Raw genomic sequence first — 23,491 nt, 5'->3', positions numbered from 1 at the left:
TGAGTGAATGAAAATAACTACTGTTATAACATATATCCAGCAAAACATGATGTATCCAAGTCACGTTAATACAATATTCATATCCTGAGTAACAATGTAACAATGAACAACTTCAAGGAATAGTTCAACCATCTGTAATAACAAGCTTATCCACCTAAGTGGCGAAAGTTAGCTCAGCTGGTTAATATCAACTGTTATGTCTGTGGAAGAAAATATGCTAGTAGTTAGTTAGCTTAGCAGAAAGATTGGACGCAGGGAGAAAAGTCTAGCATGGCAGAAACCAAGAAGGCAAATTTCTAAACACATCATCCCATTTTTTATATATATATATATAAATATATTTCAAATGGAAACGGACACAATTAACAAGATGTTAATTAGTAGGATCAAAATGTGGATTTGGTGGATTTTTATCAACACAGCCAGGCTAGTTGTTTCCCCAGCTTTCAGTCTCTCTGGAAAAAATTACATGGCATAGTTTGATGATATTTTTAGAAAAAACAACATAGTATAGGCTGTGGCTCAGTGGGTTAGTGTGCTGATTTTTGGGTCAGGGGAGTACTGGTTCCATCCCCAATGCAGCCAGCATGTCATTGTCTCCCTGGGCAAGACACTGTGGGAATTGTCCACAATATTGAATGTATGTTAGGTGCTTTGGGTAACAGGTAACATGCCATGTAAAGTATAGTATGTCGAAAATGTGCCAAAAAACGACACCGTTTTACGATAGCCACATCATACCATAAAGCATTCTACAAATGTTTGGCCCCAAGCAAGCTTTGATTAAAAACAAACATAATTAATGAATTATTGAAGGGCCTTTTCGTCAGGTTTCACAGATAAGTCATAGTCATCATAGGTTCATGACGAGCATCATCAGGACATCTCTCAGTTGAAGTTAACTCCCTGCTAACCGATGTGACCTACATTGTATTCTGTGACTCATCATGCTGGAGTGTGTGTCTTTTTTTGAATAAATGTTCCAGCAAGGAGCTTAAACCCGCTTTGATGAGCTGTGTCTCAGGCTTAACAACACACAACCAGACATCCTCCCTCAGAGGCTCAGAACACATAAAGTAATAGAAGATAAACTCTAAATGAAGAATTAATTACAAGACGGTTCACTACAACAATAATCTAGTAGTATGTTTTTCTCTGTGACATTAATGCAACACATGTGGACACTTTGTCACAGCCATAAAGAAGGTGCTAAAATCCCTGAACCCAGCATGTGGACCAGCGTAAACATTATGTTCTGTTAATATTCATCCTCAGCTTCATAAGTCTGCCGGGCTACGTCATGTTGGTCCCACCTGCAGTGTGTCCTTAGACTGCACTGACTCCGAGGAAATCACTGTTTCTGAATGACAGGCACACACACACACACACACACACACACACACACACACACACACACACACACACACACACACACACACACACACACACACACACAGCTGCTGCTGCAGATACACAGGATGCATGGGAGGGTGGGGATGCAAGAGGTGGCATTGTGATCAATAACATAAATTCTACTTCACAGATTTGATGTCTAAAATGCAGTATTTTGTTGTTTCCTGGAGACAAATGGCATACACACACACACACACACACACACATTCTACAGCGTTGCTTTCAGTGCATGCAGCTGCACAGAATAGGCCTTATCTCTAATGCTCTGAATATAAGAAATCAGTGTCATACATCCCTTTATTATAATCCCTGCATTCCTAACTGAGTTAGAGGGTGAGGGTGCAGGTGCAGGTGTGGATAAATGTAACATTTATTCCGCAGCTCACCCTTCAGTTGTCTCCCATATGGAGGCTGTGGAGTCTGCCCTGTCAGTGCAGGCTGCTGGGTAGTCTGAGCCGGGAAAAAGGCCTGGTCCTGGGCTCCGGGTCCGGTGAGAAGCCTCCGTACAGCCGTGAGACGCCGAGCATCCTGCACACTGCTTCGGCTCTGCGTCCTATTGTCTCCGCATCGCTCTGTCCTCTAGGAGGGGAGGAGAGGTGAGGGGAGGCGAAGGAGGAGAGGAGTGCCAGGAGTGAGGCGAGCAGGGGGTTGGGGGTGGGTTTGAACAGCCCTCCCCTCCTCTCCTTTCTGGCCAATCGCCGCGTTGCTCCGCCGGGAGCCGCGGCTGCTCGCTGTCTCCGTACAGACTATGCTGCGTTGACGGGCAGTCGGAAATATCAGAGAGATGCAGATAAATGCACAGTTGGGATGCACTTGAAAGCATAACATACTAGATTTTTTTTTCATCCAACGTGGTGGTGTCTTTGTTGATTTGTATATCTATCATGATTATTTCCTTATAATCATTATTTATTTTTTCATTCATTTCATTTCCATGTGTTGGGATTCTTGTTCTTATATCATAATTATTAACACTTTGTACTTTATAATTCTACGTAAATATATATGTTTTCAAACAATACAGAACAGGTGGTGAATACTGAAATCTATTTATTAACAAAATAACACTTACCTCCACCTTTTGCACTGCTTTTTTAATTATATGGAATTAATATTCCTTTTTGTGTTGAGTTGATACCTTAAACACCTCCAAAGGAAGGGTACCAGCGGCTGTGTTGAAAAAAAAAAGTGTAAGTAAAAAATGTAGGGGTGTCTGTGACTAGATTTTTAGGGACACAATGACCTCCATGAAATGTTGAATTTAAAATATGTTGTTCAACATGTTAAAAGGGATAATGTGCTTGGCTACTGCCTCTACTTGTAACCAATCCATGACATCACCAACATCCATGGAAAAAATCGAAATATGCCCATTCTTCTGGCTTTTTCCCCCAAAGCAATTACGTTGATGAGATACAGATTGACCCACTTTGTTCTCTATATTAATAATGTACGTGTTCATGCCTATGGAAGTAATAGCCATTGTTAAGCAGATGACAGAGTAGTGTATAGTAGTAGACCTCACTCTTCATACAATCTGCCTTCATACATACACCTTCAATATCCACTAAACTTCATCTTGTGTCAAATGCAGATACATTGATGTGCTTTTCCAATGTTCCAAAAATCCCAAATATGTTGTTGATATTATTACAGCTCAGAGTAAGGCAATAGAAGCTGTTACCTGTCTGTCAAAGAATTGATTTTTGAAATAATGCTGCTGGTTTATAAAGCATTGAATGGTTTAGGCCCAAAATACATTTCTGATCTCCTGTTAAAAGTCCAGGCTGAAGACTTTTCTTATTGCCGCTTCTTTTAATTGAACTGTTCATATATGACTCTCCACTGTAACTTTTATTCATGCATATTATATATTATTTATTTATAGCTTCTTGTATTCGCTTTTTTAATGACTGTTTTAAATGCCATTTCACAATGTGTTTCAGCTGTACTATTTCTTAATGCTCTTAATGTTTTTCATTTTTGTAAAGCACTTCGAATTGCCTTGCTATATAAATAATCTTGCATTGTCTTACCTATTTTAAATATTTGCATTATTAATGACTTAGTATTTTACTTGATGAATCACTTTATTTGAAGTTGTATAGTAAATAATAAAAAATAATAGCAAACTCCTTCATAAATTACTTTATATCTTGTATCTTAATTCCCTTATTTAATAACCATTGCAAAATACATTTCCAACCACAATATAACTTGCCTATTGACTTCTCGACTCTTGTTTGACTCTAGTGCTCCGCAGTTAGAGTTTACAAAACAATAAAAATGTCTTCTGGTAATCATCTCTGTCCTCCCCTGACTGTGGGTGTCTCCAACAAAACATGAAGGTTCATTTCTGTGTCTCACAACACTGCAGCAAGTGTTGATGATATCTTATTTTATGGTGATAGTTTGTAGTTATTTTCTACATGAGCTTTACACTAATTTGACAATGTTTCGATTAGAGATGTGCTGAAATTGTCATTAAGTATTATTCTGGCTATAAGTGGTGCATCACCCGTGACTGGTAGAAAGCAGCCCTCAGGTTACCGGGAGGTTGCATCACAGGATGAAAATAGGAGGTGCGTCCCCAGAGGCTGTTTCTGATCCCTCCACCAACACCTGTCACATGGCTAATAAGTGTCCTGTTTACAACGATTACCATCCTACAGCGAGAACATAACTGAGGGGGCCACCAGGGGACAGAAAAATAAGAACATATCATTTTTTCACACCATTTGATGAGAACAAAATATGCTGGGCTGCTTTTACTGTATTGCGCTGACTCTATCTTATTTCCTTTCTTCAGGTTGGTCCTTTTTCTTGGAAGAGTAATGCCTGCATAAGGAGGAGCCCTGTAACTGGGGAAAGATGAGTTACTCTGTGAGCATCTTATATATGTTCTGTGTGACTGCACTATCAGTACAGCTGTTCACTGTGACAGTGTAATTACCAGGTTGGATGGGAGCCTGGAAGGGACATATCCAGTCAGCGCGCCTCCACTTGATTTACCTGAACCCTCAGCTCGATCAGTTACTAACGATGTACTAGAAGCGCCTGTTAACGTATTTTAAGAGACCCTATTATGCTTTTCATGGTTTTCCCTTTCCTGTAGTGTGTTATACTGTATAGGTTTTAGTGCATGTAAATGGTGTGCAAAGGCTAAAATCGCTGTGTTTCCTCCAGAGAGAGTTTTTATTTAGTCCTTTATTAAATTCCTTGACATAGTGACATTGCTATACACTCGGTCTTCTATTTGCTATGACTCAAACACATTGTACCTGATAAGCTAAGGGACGGAACATCTCTAAAAGGTCTAGAGCAGACTGGGCTCTGGTTTCAGGCAGAGGGTGAAAAGAGGTGCTGCAGCACAGGCAGTATAAAAAACATAAAGAGCTTTTTGAACATTAAAGCACAAAGATATGTCACAGTAGAGGCACAAAATACAAATATGAACCTGAAAATGAGAATTTGTCCTCTTAAGGAATAAAATCAGTCCTGTGAATGAAAATGAATCACAACAATCAGAGTCCAGAAAAATGATTTTATTCTAAAGGAATGCTAGAGTCAAGGTAAGTAAAAAGGAATACAACTTTCAGTATGTCAACTTTAAAATGTTACATTTTTAAAACAGTTTTTAAAATATTTTGGACAGAACTAAAAAGGAATGAGCACTTGTTTTTCTCATCAATTAGGAAAATAAGAAACTTAAAATGAATAGTAGCATAGGCACATTAAAACAAATACTATCAGTGCAGTCAGGACGAACAGTGAGCACACGCTAGCCAAGGTTTGTGTTGTAAGTTGGTATAGTGCAAATATCTTCACAAACATTAAAGGAACTTATACAAACAGGTAAAGGAACAGGTCTTTAGTGTGGAGGTGCTGCGCCAGGTTCTGAATGCGACACAGGCGCACGTTGGTAGCGTCCCCGGCGCTGTACACTCTGAAGATGTGATAACGATCCTTCTCTTTCAGTGCGAAGTCCAGCTCGTTGGCAGAGAGGTTGATGAACGACTTCTCCTTCTTTATAGTCGCCTTCACCTCCACGTACACCACCCCCGGGCCCCCTTCAGGTCCGAACGTCAGCTTGAAGTCGTAGGGCGTCCCGCTCTCTCCGCTGTCGTTGCACCACAAGATTTGTTTGGGGCGCCCAGGGTCCGCGCTGTCTCTCCAGTGGCACAGGAAGGAATTGACCAGCTGCTCCCCCCACTCTCCGATCGCTGACGCGTCAATCGGGTCTTCAGATAACACCACCTGCAGGAGCAGAGCACAGTTTAGAAGATCTTGGCAACTGTATGTGTGTGTGTGTGTGTGTGTGTGTGTGTGTATGTGTGTGTGTGTCAGTTTGTGAAAAGATACATGCGGGTAGGTGTTTGGGGGGGTTTACTTGTTTTGTAATGAGTGGGGCCTGCAAGATTATTTGATGACAACCATTCTTCATCTACCTTGTTCTTTAACTACTGATTTGTTATCAGTGTTTCAAATGTATTTTGTATTCATGTACATGGTTTTTCTTTTTGTTCTTTCTTTTTAATATATTCTATCTATTTTTTGGAGGGATTGAAATGTTGTGTCATGTTGAAATGTTGAATGTAGTGTATTCAAACCAATGTCATTCAGGAAAAATACAATCATCCCAAAAATAGCAGCACATAAAGTGGATTATTGCTTTGGATTAGAAGTAGACTGTACTAACAACACCTGGAATGGAGTTTCTGGGATTATATATATATTTTTTGCTTTTTTGGGGGGAACTTTTTATTGCACACACACCTTCACTCACGTGGAACTCACTGATAATTAGAGCTGTAGAATATATTCATTTTAAGAGATGTGTCTCCTCTTATATGTGAATTAACCAGGGTTCAAATGAGAAACAATGAACTGGTTAAGAGGGTCATATGCTTTAAGGCTCCACTTCAGATACCCTTCGTAAGGTTTGACTCGTCATTGACTTTCAAAATTGTCAGGCCCGACCTGATCGCGCCCCCCAGCAACTTTTGTACAAGTGTATACTGACAGTGGTGGGTCTCTGGCAGGTGAGTTCCATGTCCTCCAGGGTGGTCTGAGGAGGCTGCAGTTTGTTCCATAGCGGGAAGTCTAGGTTCAGTGGGGGACGCTGGGTCTCTGCAACCCCCTGAAACATGCTGGGGAGCACCACAGCATCAGGGACAGCACTTAAGGAGTCCATTTAGAGAGGAAAGAGGAAAAAGAAGAAGACAGATTTGGATTAACAGTAAAATCAACATTAGTTTTCTGAGTAAATGCTTGGGGAGAGGAGGATGAGCCTACAGGCTGTTTGGAGCAGGTTGCTGGTTGGCTGTCTCGGCAGGCGGTGCAGACTGATGGCTCTGTGCTGGTCTGGGAGCAGCCAGGCTTCCGTCTTTATTCTCAGTCTCACTCTGCTGGCTGTGCTCTGTAGATGACAGACGAGACCAAATGGAAGACTTTAACACAGGAATTGTGGATCGGAAGAAGGAAGCTGTGCAGGGGCACCCACGCCTCCCACAGACATCCACCCTCAGATATTACATCACTCTTTGTCTCTGCAAATTGCAAGCATTCTTCCTCTTCCACATAATGTGTTCAATGTTAATCTGTTTCACGTTTGGGGAGGGTGCTTTGAACCTTTTTCAGTGGAATACAAATATTTGTTTCAATTGAACACTAGTTACCCATACACCTGTTTTAGTTTAGTTAGTGTGTTTTTATTTCATGAAAAGGTCCAGTGTTGTGGTTTGTAACAACTAAAAACATGTGATGTATTAATCCCTGTAGGGAACACCATTTCAGTAACGACAGCTGGAATTAATCCGAGTGTTCGCAATAGTGCAATGTACCAATTGTGGTAAGCACAATATTTGGTAAAAGTAAAATATGTGAAAATATAATTCTACATTATTAATTGTCTGCCATTGATATTCTATAGACATTAAAGGAAAAATAATGTTCCTGTGTTTGAATGATAACGTGAGTAATTAAAAAAAGTTCTCTCATTGCAATATTAGTCAAGATATACAATCAGGTATTTTTTCCATATTATCGCACCCTATCTTGAACACATTTTAATGGAATGATAAAATGAAAAATACGAACTTATCAGCCAATATGCAATATTACTTTGTAACTTTTGTAATTACCAATAACAAAAAATCTAACCCAGCCAAGATAATTTGCACCAATCAGATTTATATCTCGTTATGATGCGATTAAAGTCCTTGCCTTTAAATTCCACAGAACAATATGATCCATTGTAAATATAAAAGTGATGCTTCTATTGTGAAATATTCTTCTGTGAAGATTACAATTGCAGGGTTTCCCAAGTAACTGTAACCAGTATGAGCTGGCAGTAAGGGACAGAAGATTGTGGGGGTTTTCACCTGAAGGTGAGAGTGTGTTGGGGCTCCCAGCAGCAGGGCGAGGCTGGCCTGATGGGTTGAGGACCCGCTGGAGGCCGGCCTGGTCGGACAGTCTGCTCATGCTCCTGGGGTGCTGGTTCCCCTCGTAGCTGCTGGGACTCTGGGGGAGGTCCTGGCTGCTTCCTCTGTCCATCTCTGGGTCCCTGTCTTTAGGCCCAGCTGGAGGGGGCCACATCTTCATGACTGCATCCACCACACCGTTGTCTGTCTGGCCTGCTGGTACATGCGGTACATTAGAAATGTACTTTCCCATTTAAAGAATGCCTAAACAGGCATAAGCTTCTCCTAATACCTGTGCCGCTGCCTCCAGTGCTATGTAAAGATGCTCTAGGGGGCCAGCAAGCCAGTGTTGGCTCCCCATCCTCCTGTGGGGCGCGGGGGGGCTCCTCTTGGGAACTCATGGAGGAGTAGCTCCTTGATGGCACTGTAAAAACAACATTTTTAGGGCATTAAATCCAAAGGAGTGTAAGATTGGAAAAAAGTTTCAAAGCCCCGATCATATTAGCCTGGTTCAGTGCCGTAAAAGAGTCCTTTGATCATATTAATCCCTGTGTGTGTGTGTATGTGTGTGTGTGTGTGTGTGTGTGTGTGTGTGTGTGTGTGTGTGTGTGTGTGTGTGTGTGTGTGTGTGTGTGTATGTGTGTGTGTGTGTGTGTGTGTGTGTGTGCTCTGTGCTGCAGTGAGGGATCTGCTACCCTCGCTCTTTGAGCCCTGGCAACAGCTGCTCTTTTATGTCACCGCAAACAGCAGTGAATAAACCTGAATTAGCATATGTGACAGTGGTTATCTATCTCTGAGTGTGTGTGTGTGTGTGTGTGTGTGTGTGTGTCAGGGCTGAGACTGAGGAGAGAAACACTTTGAATGTTTTGAAATGATAATGGGAATTGGGACACGTGTCACAGAGAGAGTTGCAGATGTGAGATTTGACGAGCAGAGACAGAGAGGAGGTGTGGTTGGGGTTCATCTCGTGCTCCAGATACAGCACGGAGCTGCACACTGCTGTGCTGCACCACTTTTATTTTTTTCTCCCCTTCATCTTCAGAACATCGTCTAAACTTAATAATGGTGTGTTTATATAAATGAGGAATTGAACTCCGGCGAAACAATAAGCGCCTGATAGTAAATGAAAAACATGAATGGATATTTCTGCTTCTACTGGAGACATTAATCTTTAAAATCTTAGCAATACAGTTTTAGATTTAACTCTAATAGGATAGCAGTGTATTGTTTTGGACTTGTTGGAGTATTGAAAGCTTGATATATCTTATTTATCTGTGGAAAAATGCCCCTTCATTATATAAAGTATAATGATTTTTGAATAAATCTGAAATACAACTTCTGGCTGTTGTGAGTATTTTCTTCCAGATAATATATAAATTACTGCCAAAAGTACATACAAAAAATAAAACAAATGCCCTGATTCATCCTGTTCACATGAGATATTTAGCAAAATAATTGATCACTTGATAACAAATATTTTATATTTATCTTTTCTTACCTTTAGGAGTAATAATGGACTGCATATAAACTTTAAAAAGTATAGAGAGATGGACTAACACGTCGTTTTTTAGATTTAATATGTTAATCAAAGGAAAAATATAGAGCTTCAGTGGGAATATAGGATAATGACTGAATTCAGCACATTTTCTTATTTTTTCTCTCCTGGCTTCTGTTGAGTCAGTTCCCTCAAAGACATATTCTTTACACCACAGAGTGAGAAGGAAGATAAATGTTTCCTCGTGAGGCAAACCTTCTTTACTTTACTTTCAAAGCCTAAAGAGGACATATTCTGACATTTTCAGGTTCATATTTGTATTTAGTGCCTCTACTGGGACATGTCTCCATGCTTTAATGTTCAGAAAGCTCTTTATTGTTCTCATACTGCCTGTGCTGCAGCACCTCTTTTCACCCTCTGTCTGAAACCAGAGCCCAGTCTGCTCTGATTGGTCAGCTGGGCGGCAATGTAGTGATTGGTCAACTGCATAGAGATGTCTCGCCCTTAGCCTATCAGGTACAATAAGTTGGAGCGCTAGCCACTAAAACACTAGTGTTCAATAGTGATGTCATGAGAGAAACTACCTCTGGATTTTAGCCTTTGCAGAACATTTACATGCACACAAATCTATAGAACAGACCACAGGAAAGGGAAACCTTTTCTAGTGATGGCTACATTGTGAATATAGTGTACCTCTGTCCGGGATCATTTCTGGTTTGGGGGGCTCGGGCACCTCCCACAGCTCCTCCTCACTGGGCAGCTCTCTGATGTCCTCCTTGGCTAAGAATCTCTTCAGAGATCTTTCATCCTGCAGACACAAACAAAACAACGCTCACATGAATAAATATCCAGCAACACTTTAATCTTAATGTAGGACATATCACTGTTTTATATTGAAGACTTTCTTAATGCTTTACAAGAAGAGATTTCAGTTAACTCTTTGACAAAAACTGAGGATTAACATGCAGTACGGATCCCGTCAGGGTTTACTAAAAGATCAGCTGAGTAAGGATCAGAGCAGAGCAGAGTTTCTCCTCTCTCTTGCCAATAAACAAAGTGGATGTTCCCAACCCCGATGCGTCAGAGACTTCTCTGCCCTGATAAACATCTACTGCCATTAACTGTTTGATCAATTCCCTGGAAAAATATGAGCAGATATATTGAGTTAAGAGGAAGATCACTACTTACTTAGTAATTTCCCCTACATACGCGAATCAGGATTACATGATTCAGAATCACATCTTAAATCAGTCAGAAAGGCCAGTGTATTTACTTTGGCTTTCTAGTTTTGAATATTGATTACATAACACAACCCAGTTCTGCTGCTGCTCTAAAAACACATGTAAGGCAAGATATTCTACACTGCTGCTGTACCGCTCTGCAGAGATGAGAGCAAATTGCCAAGTAATGTAGACGTTACTCTCTCCAGGGGAATGGCCGATTAGTTCTAGCTACCGTCAGCTCCGTGGTGCTAGGAGTGAGTGTCTGTGTGTGACAGGAAAGATGACAGGATGAAAGGCCGGGAGCGAGCGAAAGACCAACATGGCTGGCTGTGGATTAGTGATCAATGTGAGGAGGGATCATTTATCACTCACATCGACAGAGGTAATCAGGCCGCTCAGGAAATGCGTCAGCTCTATTCTGTGGCTGCTCTCTGTGCAGAACAGTTTCACCAGCTCCCTGAAACACACACACACACACACACACACACACACACACACACACGCATGCACGCAAACACACACACACACACACACACACACACACACACACACACACACACACACACACACACACACACACACACACACACACACACACACACACACACACACACACACACACACACACACACACACACACACACACCACAGTTACCAGACTGTGTAACATTTACTAACTGACTAATCTTATATTTCAGCCCAAGATTTCTGCTGGTACTCCTAACCGTCAACTTTATGCAAAAATTAAAGACCCAGGGAGGACTAAGTCAGCGGCTAAAGGAAATACTGATCTTTATATTGAATTAAAAGAAAAAAACACCAGAGGCAATAAAAAAAAAAGATTCATACCTATTTCTTGTGATAAGGATAGCAATCATTAAACAAACAGCAAGGAATTGGCTAAAAGATAATAACTTAATTAACTCCCAATGGAAGAATCTAGTAAATGAAATCTATGGAATGGAGAATTGGAAAATGGGGAAAGCATAGAACACTATAATGAAGATTTATAGTATTAATATTGTATTATTTTATTTGTATTATTACTATTATTTAATCTCGGATTTGTCAACTGTTATGTAGTTACTTTATGTACCTAGATGTGTATATTTTGTTATGTATGCTTTGTGAATAATTTCATAAAATGTAAATAAAATAGTCAGAAGTCAATATGTATATACAATCCATTTAGTTAGTAAGGACGGTTTCAGTATCTCTGTCATATTTTATGAGCATCCCTATTGTTTCCATAGTGGAAAATATATATTTTGTCGAGTGATAAAAGGAGTTTTGGAACTTAAAGTGGCTATCAAGTTGCTCGGTTTTATCTTAGTTTTTTAGTTGACTAGCAATTTTATCCAAGTCCAATTTAAAAATATAAACAACTTTGATATAAGTTAAGAACTTCTTATTTAAGGAAATGTGAACAAGATTATGAATCACATCTCAAATTCAACACAGACTTTTGATCATTTGAGTACTTTTTGATACTTAGTGCAACTGTGCCTCCACAATGTCTTCTAGCAAGAATTATGCAGATACCAACAATAATAGGCCATTGAATGATTGCTTCTACTTCACATAGTAGTGTTAATGTATTAAAGCATTGTGGGAATACTGAGAACATTTCTTAATTCGATTGAGGTTTTAAAAAAGATGAAGATGACGACTTTGTCCGACACACACATGTACAGTAAGAGTAGGGAGTGTTGGGATCTTTCCACACACACCTGAAGATGTCCAGCTTGGCTGAGAGGTGATCTTTCTGGATGTAGAGCTCCTTCTCGTCCTGCAGCAGACAGATCACATCCACCAGCTCAACCAACGATTCCTCACTGTCAGCCACATCCAGCTGGTAGCGGATGTACAGCTTACCCACCTGGAAACAGAAAGAAAGGGTTGGGAGGGTTACTTAAAAATATATATATTATTCACCTTATGTAAGTATCACAATATGAAAGTAATGTAACCTGATTACTGTCGTGGAATAATACATGAACTGAAAAGCAAACACAGTATTTGTATTTTTTTACTTAACCCTAAAGAGTCGATCGTGACGCCGGCGTGATCAGACCACGAAAACCTTTCAAGTCGGTGCTGAATAAAAACAACATTGCCGGCTGCTTCTGTCAAATTATCATTTCATCTATCATAGTGACATCCCCTGTATATATTTCCAGCTTTCAAAATGTTTAGTTGTGCATGTTTGTGTTACCCATATAAAAAATAATATCATTTTCAAAATCCGTTTTTTATGTGATTTTGGGTCCAAAATGTTCATATAGTATGTCCAAATGAAAAAACAACTATCAGGTTATATAGGGGAGGTTGTCCTTAAAAAAAGGTACCTAACATTGACAAGCTAAACACGTTCAATGGGGCAATACAATAAAAAAATAGAAGTAGCTCGAAAACGGTCAAAATAGCCCCAAGACTCTAAAGGGTTTAGAAGCATAAGTACAGCTACCAATTTTGTAGGGGACTACAAGCATGTGCAAGCATGTGCAAGCATGTGCAAGCATGTGTAAGCATGTGCTTCATAATAAATCTTTATTTTAAAATGTATTCAACCCTATTCTTTAATATATTGTTACAAAAATGGATATAACACACTACAGGAGAAGGGGAAACCCCAAAAAGCGCAATAGGGCCCATTGAAGTAAACAAACGACATGTGGAGCTACCTCAAGCCGTAACGCGCTCTAAAGCTAACTGAACTCTCTGACCTGTCGAAAGGTGAGTTTCTTGATTTTCGCTCCGATGTTGTTGTTGATCAGATCTGGGTAGAGTGCAGCCAGATCGTCGTGGTAGTACAGGAACCTCTGGATGTAGGGGGTCACAAAGTGCACCATTGACTGCATGGCCGGGCAGGGTCTCAGGTTCTCTGTCTGAGGATAGGTCTTCACACACTGGGACAGCAAACGGATCCCACAGATCTCCAGAAACAAAGATCGGTCCATCTCGTCGAAAGCAAAAACAGTGTTAGCTCTTTCACCCGGCCCTGGGAGGTAAACAATTACAACAAAAGTCAGGTTTGGTGAAATGTCATGAAGTATAATTCTAACACTGACACATATACATTGAACAGTACCAAACTTCCCGGTCTTGGTCCTGGGAGCCGTCTTCTTCTCTGCTGGAGGCAGGTTGAGCAGACAGATCTGCTTGTGGGGTTTGAAGATCTTTTCCACCTCTCTGTTGTCAGCAATCATTGGTTTGCGTGCCAGGCTCACCCAGCTATTATCCTTGGTGGGGAAGACCCTTTTATCGGACACCATAGCTGAACACGGGCGGAGAGGACAACCGCAGTCAGCTGAAGGCATTAGTCTTATAGAGTCACTTTCCAGATTACAACTACTTTATTAATCTCAAACTGGAAAACACAAACATTTCCCAGTTTGGGATTAATAAGGTAATTCTTATCCTAACTTATCTTATCTTACTTCTCCAGGATGAGTTGTTGCTGAAGGCATTTATTTCCTTATGATAGGATTTCTTCATTATTTGAAATATTTAAGGTCCGAAACATTTCTATTCTTCAGCTGTTCCCCATCATAACATTTCTCAGTACCCAAGAATGATTTTATACAAATCAAACCACAGATGAATCAGGGGTAGACATTAAGCAACCATTCTATAACCACTGGCCCAGAAGTATTCGCCAGAAAATTGACCCCAAAAATTAAGAAAAATTACAAATTCGATGTAATTGTAATTTATGAACAAACTAGATTAAAAGTCAATGAGTTTCCTCCTCGGCCTATTCTCTTTTTCTGGAAACCTGCATTTACATAGTTTACCAGTACTCCAGCTAACACAGCCGGTGTTTCATTTGCTGCCTTCTGCCTCTAAACACACACAACTTGTGTGAGGCGCTCTCATTATGAGGGTCAAACCCTGTGGAGCGTTCTGCTACCTGGCCCTTAAAGAGTGGAGATAAACAAGCAAAACACTCCCATCTGATCTGCTGCTTAGTCCATATTATCTGGAAAGCACCGGAAAGAGACCACTTCAGTATTATCCTTTTCTCTGGTTTTGTTATTTATAGGTTTGTCTTTGAGTTAAATTATTATTTTATTTGTTGGGAATTGCTGACATACATGTAGAGATAAAGATTTGAGATAACATTTGGAGTAGTCTCTTAATTTTTTCCGGAGCTGCACATTTATATAAAGCAATTGTTCATTATTCGATCATTAAAATAATTATATCTTGTTTATTGTTTTGCTATGTTTTCAAGTTGAAAATACTATATGCTGATTGAGCCTTTTTAGGTCTATGATTTCTAAGTAGATTTATGGACGTTTCTTTGCCTCACGTCTCACCATCTGCGTCCTCACCTACACACAGTTTGAAAGCCTTTGCAGTATACACTCAGGCCAATACAAGGTTGCATAAAGACACATATCCCAAAAGGTACAGGGGTGGATTTGCAGCATGAACGTGCATGCATTACTCACCCTTCAACGTGGAGCAGTACCCAGAATTGAGCTGGGACTGAGGGGTGTTTTCCGGGTCACTAGACGTTTGAATATAACACTTCATAGCTGTTGAAAGCAGAAAGATATTATATTTTATTATGAGCTGCAGACAGTTGGGGCATTAAGTGTAAAAAAAATGTGTGAGTCATAGAGTGCGAGCCACTGGACAGAGACGGAGATATTTAAATGTCCTTACCGAGTCTGGCATAGAGCACTGACACATCCTGTAGCACTTCAGCAGTAGGGATGGGAGACGATGAGCAGATCACTTCCAACAGACCCACATACTGCTTCATGTTGGGACTGGAATCCACATTCAGCCGCTGTACATAAGAGATGAAGGGGTATTTTCGTTTTAAATTTGGCTCTGGTGTTTTTTTCAACAAGCATAGTCCAAAGAAGAGCCTTCAGAGTAAGAAATGTTCCCCTAATAAAGTACACAAACTTTAGTAATATGGTTTGAGTGTAACTGAATAGCTTAATCTTTTTTGTTTTATAGGCCTTTTTTTTCCTCCCTCTTTCTAATCTAGTATAGAAAGATGATCATTTAATTAAAGACACATCTTACAACGCTTTGGTGCAAACTTAGGAGGGTAATCTCACTACACAGGCTTTTTCTTAATATTACATAAACATAAATAGACCCAGCATAATATAAAACTGTATAATACTACATTTATATTATATAGAATATTTTTTTCACATGAACTAGTGTTTCCCATAGCCTTGACATCAAATTCTGGGAGTTTAGTTAGTAAACATAAGCAAAATACTTACGGGGTAATTTCTAAATCGCATAAGATTCCCTGGTTCTGTGCTAATAGGGCGCTGAAAACCATGAGTCAACAAACTTTTGATACATATGTAAATGACGTGAGCTTACCATGGTGAAGAACTGTTTCATGCCATCCAGCAGGCTGTAGAAGGGTCCCAGGACGTTGGGCTGCTGCACAGGGCTGTCTGGCCCCTGAGTCAGTGGTCTGTAGCGCTGGAACATCCCAGTGGGGTCACTCCAGCACACATCCTTCAGGTGGTAGAAACGTCCGGAACACCAGCTATCATTTCGCCTGCGGACACAATTTGAATTAAGATGACAAAATGTAGACACTAACCTGATAAAGTACGCTGAAACAGCTGAGGGCGTACCTGTTGTGTGCTATAAATACAGCAGGGTTGTGCTGGAACAGATCCTTCAGGTTGCTCTGGGTACAGTTCTGATTCAGATAGGTGTAGACATTGTGGATGTGCTCCACAGTGGAAGTGAAATCCGCCCCCTCTAATTCCCCGGGGAGCTGCACCTGATCGTCAGCTTGTGGTTTGACACACCATTCCTTCAGGTAGTTTATCAGAGCATCCACTGCGATGCTTTGTCTCATTCCTAGAAGAGAGGGAAGCACAGATATTTTATTAGGTCACTTTCTCAAAATAAACAAAAAACTAAAACTTGATGAACACATTTTTACCTAGAGCTCTGCTGAACTCGCTGGGGTCCATTTCCACATAACAGACGTGAGTCCCCAGCAGGCCGATGATCTCAGGTGAGGCCAGGTAGACGGAGTTTGGACGGAGGTACTTTACCTCTTTCTGGTCTCCTTCCAGCAGGCGATAGGCTGGAACCCATTTGAGATTACACAGGAAGTGGTAGAAGGAGGACTTGATGCTTTTGATCGGGTGTCCATCACTGTCCAGCAGCTGAGCTGTGACGTACTGAGAGTAGCGGTGTCTGGAAGAAATAAAAAGGTGATTTTATAGGTTTATACATAACTCTCAAATCCCTTTCAGCTATTGATGACAATTTGCATGATGAATAGGTCATGTCACTCCCCAGATCCTATGACTGAAACGCATGGATTATAGCCTCTCCAGTGATCTTGATGCCCACTTGTGACAATTCAACAAAGTGGCAGAACTATGTGACCTACATTCCTTTGCACATCAAAGAGCCCTGAGCAGCATCAGAGTTAAATGCACTGAGAAATCCTTATAAGTACAATCAACTTGTGTCTAACGTACCAGTGTTATAGGTTAAACTCTACATGGCTTACAGAGCTATATCTGTTTGAAGGAAAGAATGTTTATGTTATACGAAATTTAAAGTAGGAATAAAAGATGATGGTTGTATCGATCTTTTTTTTAACAACAAAAGGTCATTTCAACTTCAGAATAGTTACACGTATTGTTGCTGTCATTTTTTCACATTATTTCTCCCTTTTAGCCCCGTCTTTAGTACTTAACATCATTGCATGCACACCTGGAAGGTCTTTATTTTGTTTCGACCAGTAAGAAGACTGATTGGAAATGTGACTGTTTCGCCTGAAAATAAGCCAGAATTCATTACAAAATAACCCCCAACATGTCATTAGATACATCTTATGACATGTTTGGGGATATTTTTTATACATTTTCGGGCAAAACAGTCACATTTGTGTAAAAATATATGCACTTAACTGTTGCATCAAAAATTAAACACCTCTGAAATAAAGCTGTGAAACCTGCACTGCTGTTTTGTACAAGACAAACAAAAAAGAGAAACCCAGCCAACAATTAAAAGCAACAGAAATGATCTTTTATAAAGGCACTAGACAGAAGTCCTCCGTTTAGCACTACTAATGCAAAAACAGGTTGATGCATCACATTCATCCAACTGTGTTCATCCCAAAACAATGGTTGAATAGAAGTGTCTCACAGCCTCATTCCTCTCTAACTTCTGTACTTGTTTGCAAGCTTGGTTGACCTCCTTATCTGAATTGCTGTCCTCTACTCAAACACATCTATAATAATATCTCACAAGAGGGGACAGAGGTGTGAGCAACTAAACGCAGATAACATAATCCCCAGACTGAGCTCTCTCTCAATGTCAAACAACTGATGTGTAACACACAATGGTATAACTTTGTCCCCACTTCCCGTTATCGTGCTTTTCAGAAGGGATGAAATGTTTTCAAATGAAAGGGCTTGGAGCAGCTGTTCAAAGACAGCAGCGCTCAGAAATAAGACGCAGTGCCTTTTCTTTTTCCTCATCGAAACAATTGAAAAAAACAATTTTGGCCCCTAGTGGAAGCAGAAATGATGGGGATTATCACCTGACTAAACCCAAAGTCATGATCTCTAGTTTCCTAAAACAAACCAGCTGCTTTTCAAATGGGACACTCACAGAACATAGCAGTGAGGGTGTGGTCTGTGTGTGTGTGTGTGTGTGTGTGTGTGTGTGTGTGTGTGTGTGTGTGTGTGTGTGTGTGTGTGTGTGTGTGTGTGTGTGTGTGTGTGTGTGTGTGTGTGTGTGTGCGTGTGTTACCCTGCATCCCAGTTTATCGCCAGCAGCTTGAGCAGGGCGCTCCTCTGCTGCAGCAGGAGGTGTTCGGGCAGCTGGGCGGTGGCCAGGGCTTCAAACTCCTCACAGGGGTAGTCATCGAGCACAAAGCCCTCTCCTGGCTTCTGGTGCCACATTGCACTTTCCACAGACCATGGAGTGGAAGCCTGGTTTGGGGGAGGGGGAGGGGGGGTTAGGACAGGACAGTTTATCCTGTAATGCTCATTTGAAATTAATATGAAGTATTACAGTTAATTCCCCGGTATCTGCACCTGACACCAGGGTAATATAAAGATATTTTATGAAGGATAAGGCACACAATGGCCGTGGTATTGTGACGAATCCACATGCTATTCCTGCTTGCTGTAGCCCGGGCTAAAAGAGGCAGCAGGAATGTTTGATGGGTCCCATCAGTCACCTGCTTTTCCGGCTCATCCTGAAAGCAGCCATTGTCTCTCTAGTCTTAGTGTGACTCACAATGATTAATATCTTCATCTTCTCATCTGTTTCACCATGATGAGTCACAGTAGGTGTCCATGCAACCAGTAAATATTGTGTCCTTTCGGAGCACATGCATCATCTGCTCTCACAGGTGGGGCTGTCGGGACCTTGTTTTACTCTTTTTTTCAGTGTAACCGCATTTCTGCAGCATGAGTGGATTCCTTAATAATAGGTGAGATAACATTTCAGGGATATCCTCCTCACCAGTTCTTTAGCAGTGAGTGTTTGTCGCTCTTTGCGGATGATGAGACCGTCTCGGACCCCCAGTGTGCTGAACAGCTCTCTCCAGCCTGCTACATCGCCGTCTGTCTGCACATAGCAGGGACTCAGCAACACCCAATCAAAGCCTGGTGGAGAAGGGAGTGACAGGAGAAGTGTTTTCAGGAGGAAGAACAAAAAAAAAGATAGAAAGGCAGTGGAATGTTTATTTTTTGAGACTAGTTCATCTTTGAAATCAGGCACATGAAACACTGCTTTGAGGCTATATCCTTGAACTCAGAAATACGATGGATTTACTTAATGGATTTATATAATAGTTTAGGGTTCTCCTGCTACATTATGAACCATCCAGAACTCTCAGGTCTTCTGGGAAAGGAATGCTTTCTGTATCCAGAGTGCTCAGTTTCAACTGTCTTTATTAAGATCAACTAAACTATACGTTGTAATTTCAACTGAAACATGAAGAAATAAGTGTGATCCGCTGGCTTAGCATCTTAAAGGTCTTTTATACATTTAAGATGGGGCTATTTAAAGTAAACCAAAAACTCCCTTAAATCCTCCAAGGGATATAATGCTCTCTTTGATCCTAACAATAGAAGCAGACCCTCACAAAAACGTTCCACAAGGAAACGACTCAACAAACAAGTTATGTCAAAATTTCCGAAGGGGAAAAGGAAGAAGGGCTAGGGGGAGTAAGGGACAAGTCTTTTAGCTTGCTTTCTCGGGCCAAGATGAATAAAGAACTGCTGAAGTACAACTTCATTCCCCTTTTTACAAACACAGTGCATGTGTCCGTATCAAGATCGCTCTCCTTACCAGGCAGGTTATTTGGCAGGTCGATGTTCCCGTACTCTTCAGAGAAGTGCACCCTCTCAGTGGTGGGGCACAGCAGACCCTTGTTGGTGAGGACGGGTACTGCAGTGTCGGAGTACTCCTGGCTGGAGGAGGAATGCAGCTTGATGAAAACCAGGTAGCTCACCAGCACTGCTTCAGGCTTCGACTGGTGGCAGAACGGGTGGAGAATGACGAAATAGAGGGGGAGAAACAGAAACAGAAGAGATATTTAAGCCTTGTTTAAAACACAAAACGTGTTATGTAAACTGAGCATAAAGTAATTATTGGGACCGTTTTATTCACCTTCCATTTGTTGCTCTGTATGGTGGGGTAGATGTGCTGCTCCAGTAGCTGTTGAGGCTCCAGGTCGTGAACCCCAAGTCTTCTGAGCAGCTCCCGGACCTGCTGACTCTCCAGAGGCTCCACACAGCTCAGCAGAGAGGGGTGGACCACATTTACATCCTTGTACAGTGCAGACAGAGGGCCTATGAAAAGACATGAGAGGAAAGCTTGGTAAACAACACCGCAGACATAGCTGTATGTGTTGATTATTTTACAGCAGATGTAGGAAGAAACATCTAACTGGAAGACTTTCGGAAGTCGGGTTTTCATCTGGCTTTGGAAAATGAAGTGCTTGTTCAGGATGTGCTCGTGCTGGCGCTTCTTACTTTTTAAAGTGATTGATTTATTCTCTCTTTAGGGCTGAAATGATGTCCCTAATAGAATTTATGAAACAAAACTGTTGTTAATCAATAACTGCCGGGATGTAATTATTTAAAGGGGAACACCAGTAATTAGGTTATTTGCACATCCATTAAGTCACTGGGCTCACAAGAGACGCATTAAGATCCATTGATTAGATTCCATGGTAGACATTTTTACATTTCCACGGGCCGGGAAGGAGTCCCTGTGAAGAGTAAACTCTGTTGATATGCACAATACATGGCATACACTATAGCTTCATATATTATTTAATTAAAGGTCTCCTATCATGCTACTTTTCAGGTCCATATGTGTATTTTGTTGCTCCACTATGACATGTTTTCATGCTTCAATGTTGAAAAAGTGCTTTATTTTCCTCACACTGCATGGACATAAATGACCACTTTTCACTCCGTCTGAAAACGCTCTGAAGAGCCCATGCTCCCACCTTTGCAGAAGCGCACTCTGCTCTGATTGGTTAGCTGGCGACTCTGTTGTGATTGGTCAACCGCTTAGAGATTTGTCAAATGTCCCGCCCCTAAAAAAACCTGAAAAAATGTTTTCGCTTGTTGCGCCCATCTATATATACAGTCTATGGTTGCGCCGTATTTATTACAAATAATCACAGATTATCAGTAATCATTTCAAAGTGACACAGAGACATCGGATTGACCTTCAGCAGTGTTTGTATGACATTCAGCAGCGTTTGTATGACCTTCAGCAGCGTTTGTATGACCTTGAACACAACTTTTGATCTCAAACAGCAAAGACTGTTCAGAGCTATGGATCTGTGAAGGGAAGCAGTTTTCTTGCTCTTTCTTGGCTGCTAGTTCAGTGAGTTTTGTTCATACAGTGATGAGACTTATACCAATGGAATCCGTGGAATCTCAGACTTCATATGATATGTGGTTTGTGCAGATAGCATGAAGTAAAAAAATCGCTGTAGCTCACTCGGTGCTATGTAGCGTTAGCTCATTTTCGGTCAGTGCTGATTTAGACGCTTTGTGTTGGAATTATTTGTTTTGGTAAAAATGGTTGATATGGTCTGTTAGCCGAGTTTCTTCCCGTTAAGTGGGTATGCCACATTAATAGGTTGTTAAATGTTAACATGCCCTGAGACGCTGTTTCTTACAAGTTGCTGCGTCTGGGCTTAAGAGGTTAATGTGAAAAACCATCGTACCACCATAGTTTTCAAACCTACCAACTCATATTGACTTATCTTATATCAAAAACAACAGGGAAAAACTTTTTTTAGTGGAAGGTCCCCTTTAAAAAGGCCCTATTATACTTTAGGGGTTTTTCCCTTTCCTGTAGTGTGCTATATATGTTTTAGTGCATGTAAATGGTCTGCAAAGGCTAAAATCCCTGCCTCACATGCCTCTATTGCACCATGTGTGTACTTCGTAACATACTGACATCACTATGTAACACTCCTGCTTCTATTGGCTAGCGCTCCAACACATTCTACGTGAAAGGCTAAGGGAAGGGACATTTCCAAGACATATTCTAAGCAGTTCACCAATCACAACAGAGCTGGCCGGGTCGCTAATCAGAGCAGACTGTGCTCTGCACCTTTTGAACATTAAAGCAGAGGCACAAAATACCAACATGAACCTGAAAATGAGCAGAATATGTCCTCTTTAAGTTGTAAAAGTCTACAATCTGCTTCTTCCGAGGAAACAGCTGATCTTTGATTTATCTTTTTGAAGATGAGGACACATCCCAACCTGAAATGATCTGTCCTTTCATCCCACTGATCTGCCTCTGTCACAGACATCCTTTTTCACACTGAATTTTTCATCAGGCACATGCAGACATGTAAAGCCACTCATTGACACGTGTACTGCACATTGCAGAGAATATATATTCTTTCAAAAAGATCTCTATCGAGGGACAGGGAAGAATGCTGTCTTCTGATTAAAGAAGCCAGGTTTCCTATTTCATAGATAACTGCAGAAAGCCAACTTTAAGTTTTTTTTAAGCTGAAAATATTAGTTTAATAGCTAATCCAATTTGAAAATGTATAATTTGTTTTCATCAAATGTCACATTTTGTCCTTGCCTCTTAAAAGTGGGGATTTGTGGCTTTTTTTTCCTTCTTCAGTTTAACACTGTTAAAATGCTATGGGGGTTAGACTGGTTGAAACAAGAAAAACAGGCAGTGTGAAGATGTTTTTCATAATTATTAGATTAAATCCATCATTTATTAACAGCCTAACTGACTCACTACTGACATTAAATGGTAATAACAAACAATATAAATGTATTTGCCACATCTGTTCAGTAAACTGATTTTTGAAGGAGATCTTAAACAGAGAATTTTCTTTTCCATAATAAGCTCTATAAGCTGTTTATAAATACACCGAGCCACTTAAAATACACGACTATTAAAGCAGCGATGTGCAGCGGCAGGATGCTTACATCAGCGCGTGAAAATCAATTATTCATGCTTGGCATTCTAAACCTGTGCTTTGAGTACTGTTTTTAAATGTGATGACGCACATCACGGCGCCGTGCCTCCGCTTCAGCGTGTTCTGAACTGAGGGGGTTGTACGTCTGCTATTTCTTAGAGACGTGAGGGAGTCTTAACAACCGGCTCTATTTATAGAACTTCTCAGACGCTGGGGAAACATTTTACCTGTTTAACAGCCAGAACAACAATGTCAGTTCATCACAAGATCTTGGTCCCACTTTTCCGTCATTGTTATTAATCTGTAGAAATTCACACCTCCATTTTTCAGTTTTCTTCAAGTTTAGTTTTCCACTGCGGAGGTTTATGAGCACAGATGGAAAGGGTGCACCTCTCCCCATCGCCAAGGTGATAGATATTTATCTATTTTGTTTTTCTACATGGGTTAGCCACATTTTTGGGAAACTGAAAACCTGTGAAACTGT

General features: G+C 40.8%; 2 protein-coding genes across 7 annotated transcripts in view; both read right to left on the bottom strand.

Moving 5' to 3' along the window:
• The window catches only part of bsk146 (brain specific kinase 146), a 10,968-nt gene extending 8,930 nt beyond the window's left edge, over window positions 1-2,038 (bottom strand). Inside the window, exon 1 of the mRNA XM_063893101.1 lies at window positions 1,800-2,038. The gene's annotated coding sequence lies outside the window, so the exon portion shown is untranslated. The remainder of the gene's footprint in view (window positions 1-1,799) is intronic.
• A 2,905-nt stretch (window positions 2,039-4,943) lies between these two features.
• wu:fj29h11 (uncharacterized) overlaps window positions 4,944-23,491 on the bottom strand; it is a 45,389-nt gene continuing 26,841 nt past the window's right edge. For 5 of the 6 annotated variants that reach the window (XM_063893446.1, XM_063893442.1, XM_063893444.1 and 2 more), the window contains 19 exons: window positions 20,199-20,380; window positions 19,878-20,061; window positions 19,047-19,189; window positions 18,327-18,508; window positions 16,495-16,754; window positions 16,178-16,409; window positions 15,915-16,098; window positions 15,228-15,354; window positions 15,011-15,097; window positions 13,645-13,830; window positions 13,280-13,554; window positions 12,284-12,432; window positions 10,926-11,010; window positions 10,024-10,138; window positions 8,128-8,259; window positions 7,797-8,051; window positions 6,709-6,832; window positions 6,437-6,593; window positions 4,944-5,670 (listed from right to left, as the gene is read on the bottom strand). In XM_063893446.1, coding sequence (XP_063749516.1) covers window positions 5,257-5,670; window positions 6,437-6,593; window positions 6,709-6,832; window positions 7,797-8,051; window positions 8,128-8,259; window positions 10,024-10,138; window positions 10,926-11,010; window positions 12,284-12,432; window positions 13,280-13,554; window positions 13,645-13,830; window positions 15,011-15,097; window positions 15,228-15,354; window positions 15,915-16,098; window positions 16,178-16,409; window positions 16,495-16,754; window positions 18,327-18,508; window positions 19,047-19,189; window positions 19,878-20,061; window positions 20,199-20,380 — 3,473 coding nt within the window. In that variant the 3' untranslated portion in view covers window positions 4,944-5,256. The remainder of the gene's footprint in view (window positions 5,671-6,436; window positions 6,594-6,708; window positions 6,833-7,796; window positions 8,052-8,127; window positions 8,260-10,023; window positions 10,139-10,925; window positions 11,011-12,283; window positions 12,433-13,279; window positions 13,555-13,644; window positions 13,831-15,010; window positions 15,098-15,227; window positions 15,355-15,914; window positions 16,099-16,177; window positions 16,410-16,494; window positions 16,755-18,326; window positions 18,509-19,046; window positions 19,190-19,877; window positions 20,062-20,198; window positions 20,381-23,491) is intronic. The other variant, XM_063893443.1, reaches the window with a different exon arrangement.

This window comes from Eleginops maclovinus, chromosome 10 (assembly GCF_036324505.1).
Source record: "Eleginops maclovinus isolate JMC-PN-2008 ecotype Puerto Natales chromosome 10, JC_Emac_rtc_rv5, whole genome shotgun sequence".
Taxonomy (NCBI): Eukaryota; Metazoa; Chordata; class Actinopteri; order Perciformes; family Eleginopidae; genus Eleginops; species Eleginops maclovinus.
This window is presented reverse-complemented; position numbering and strand designations above follow the sequence as displayed.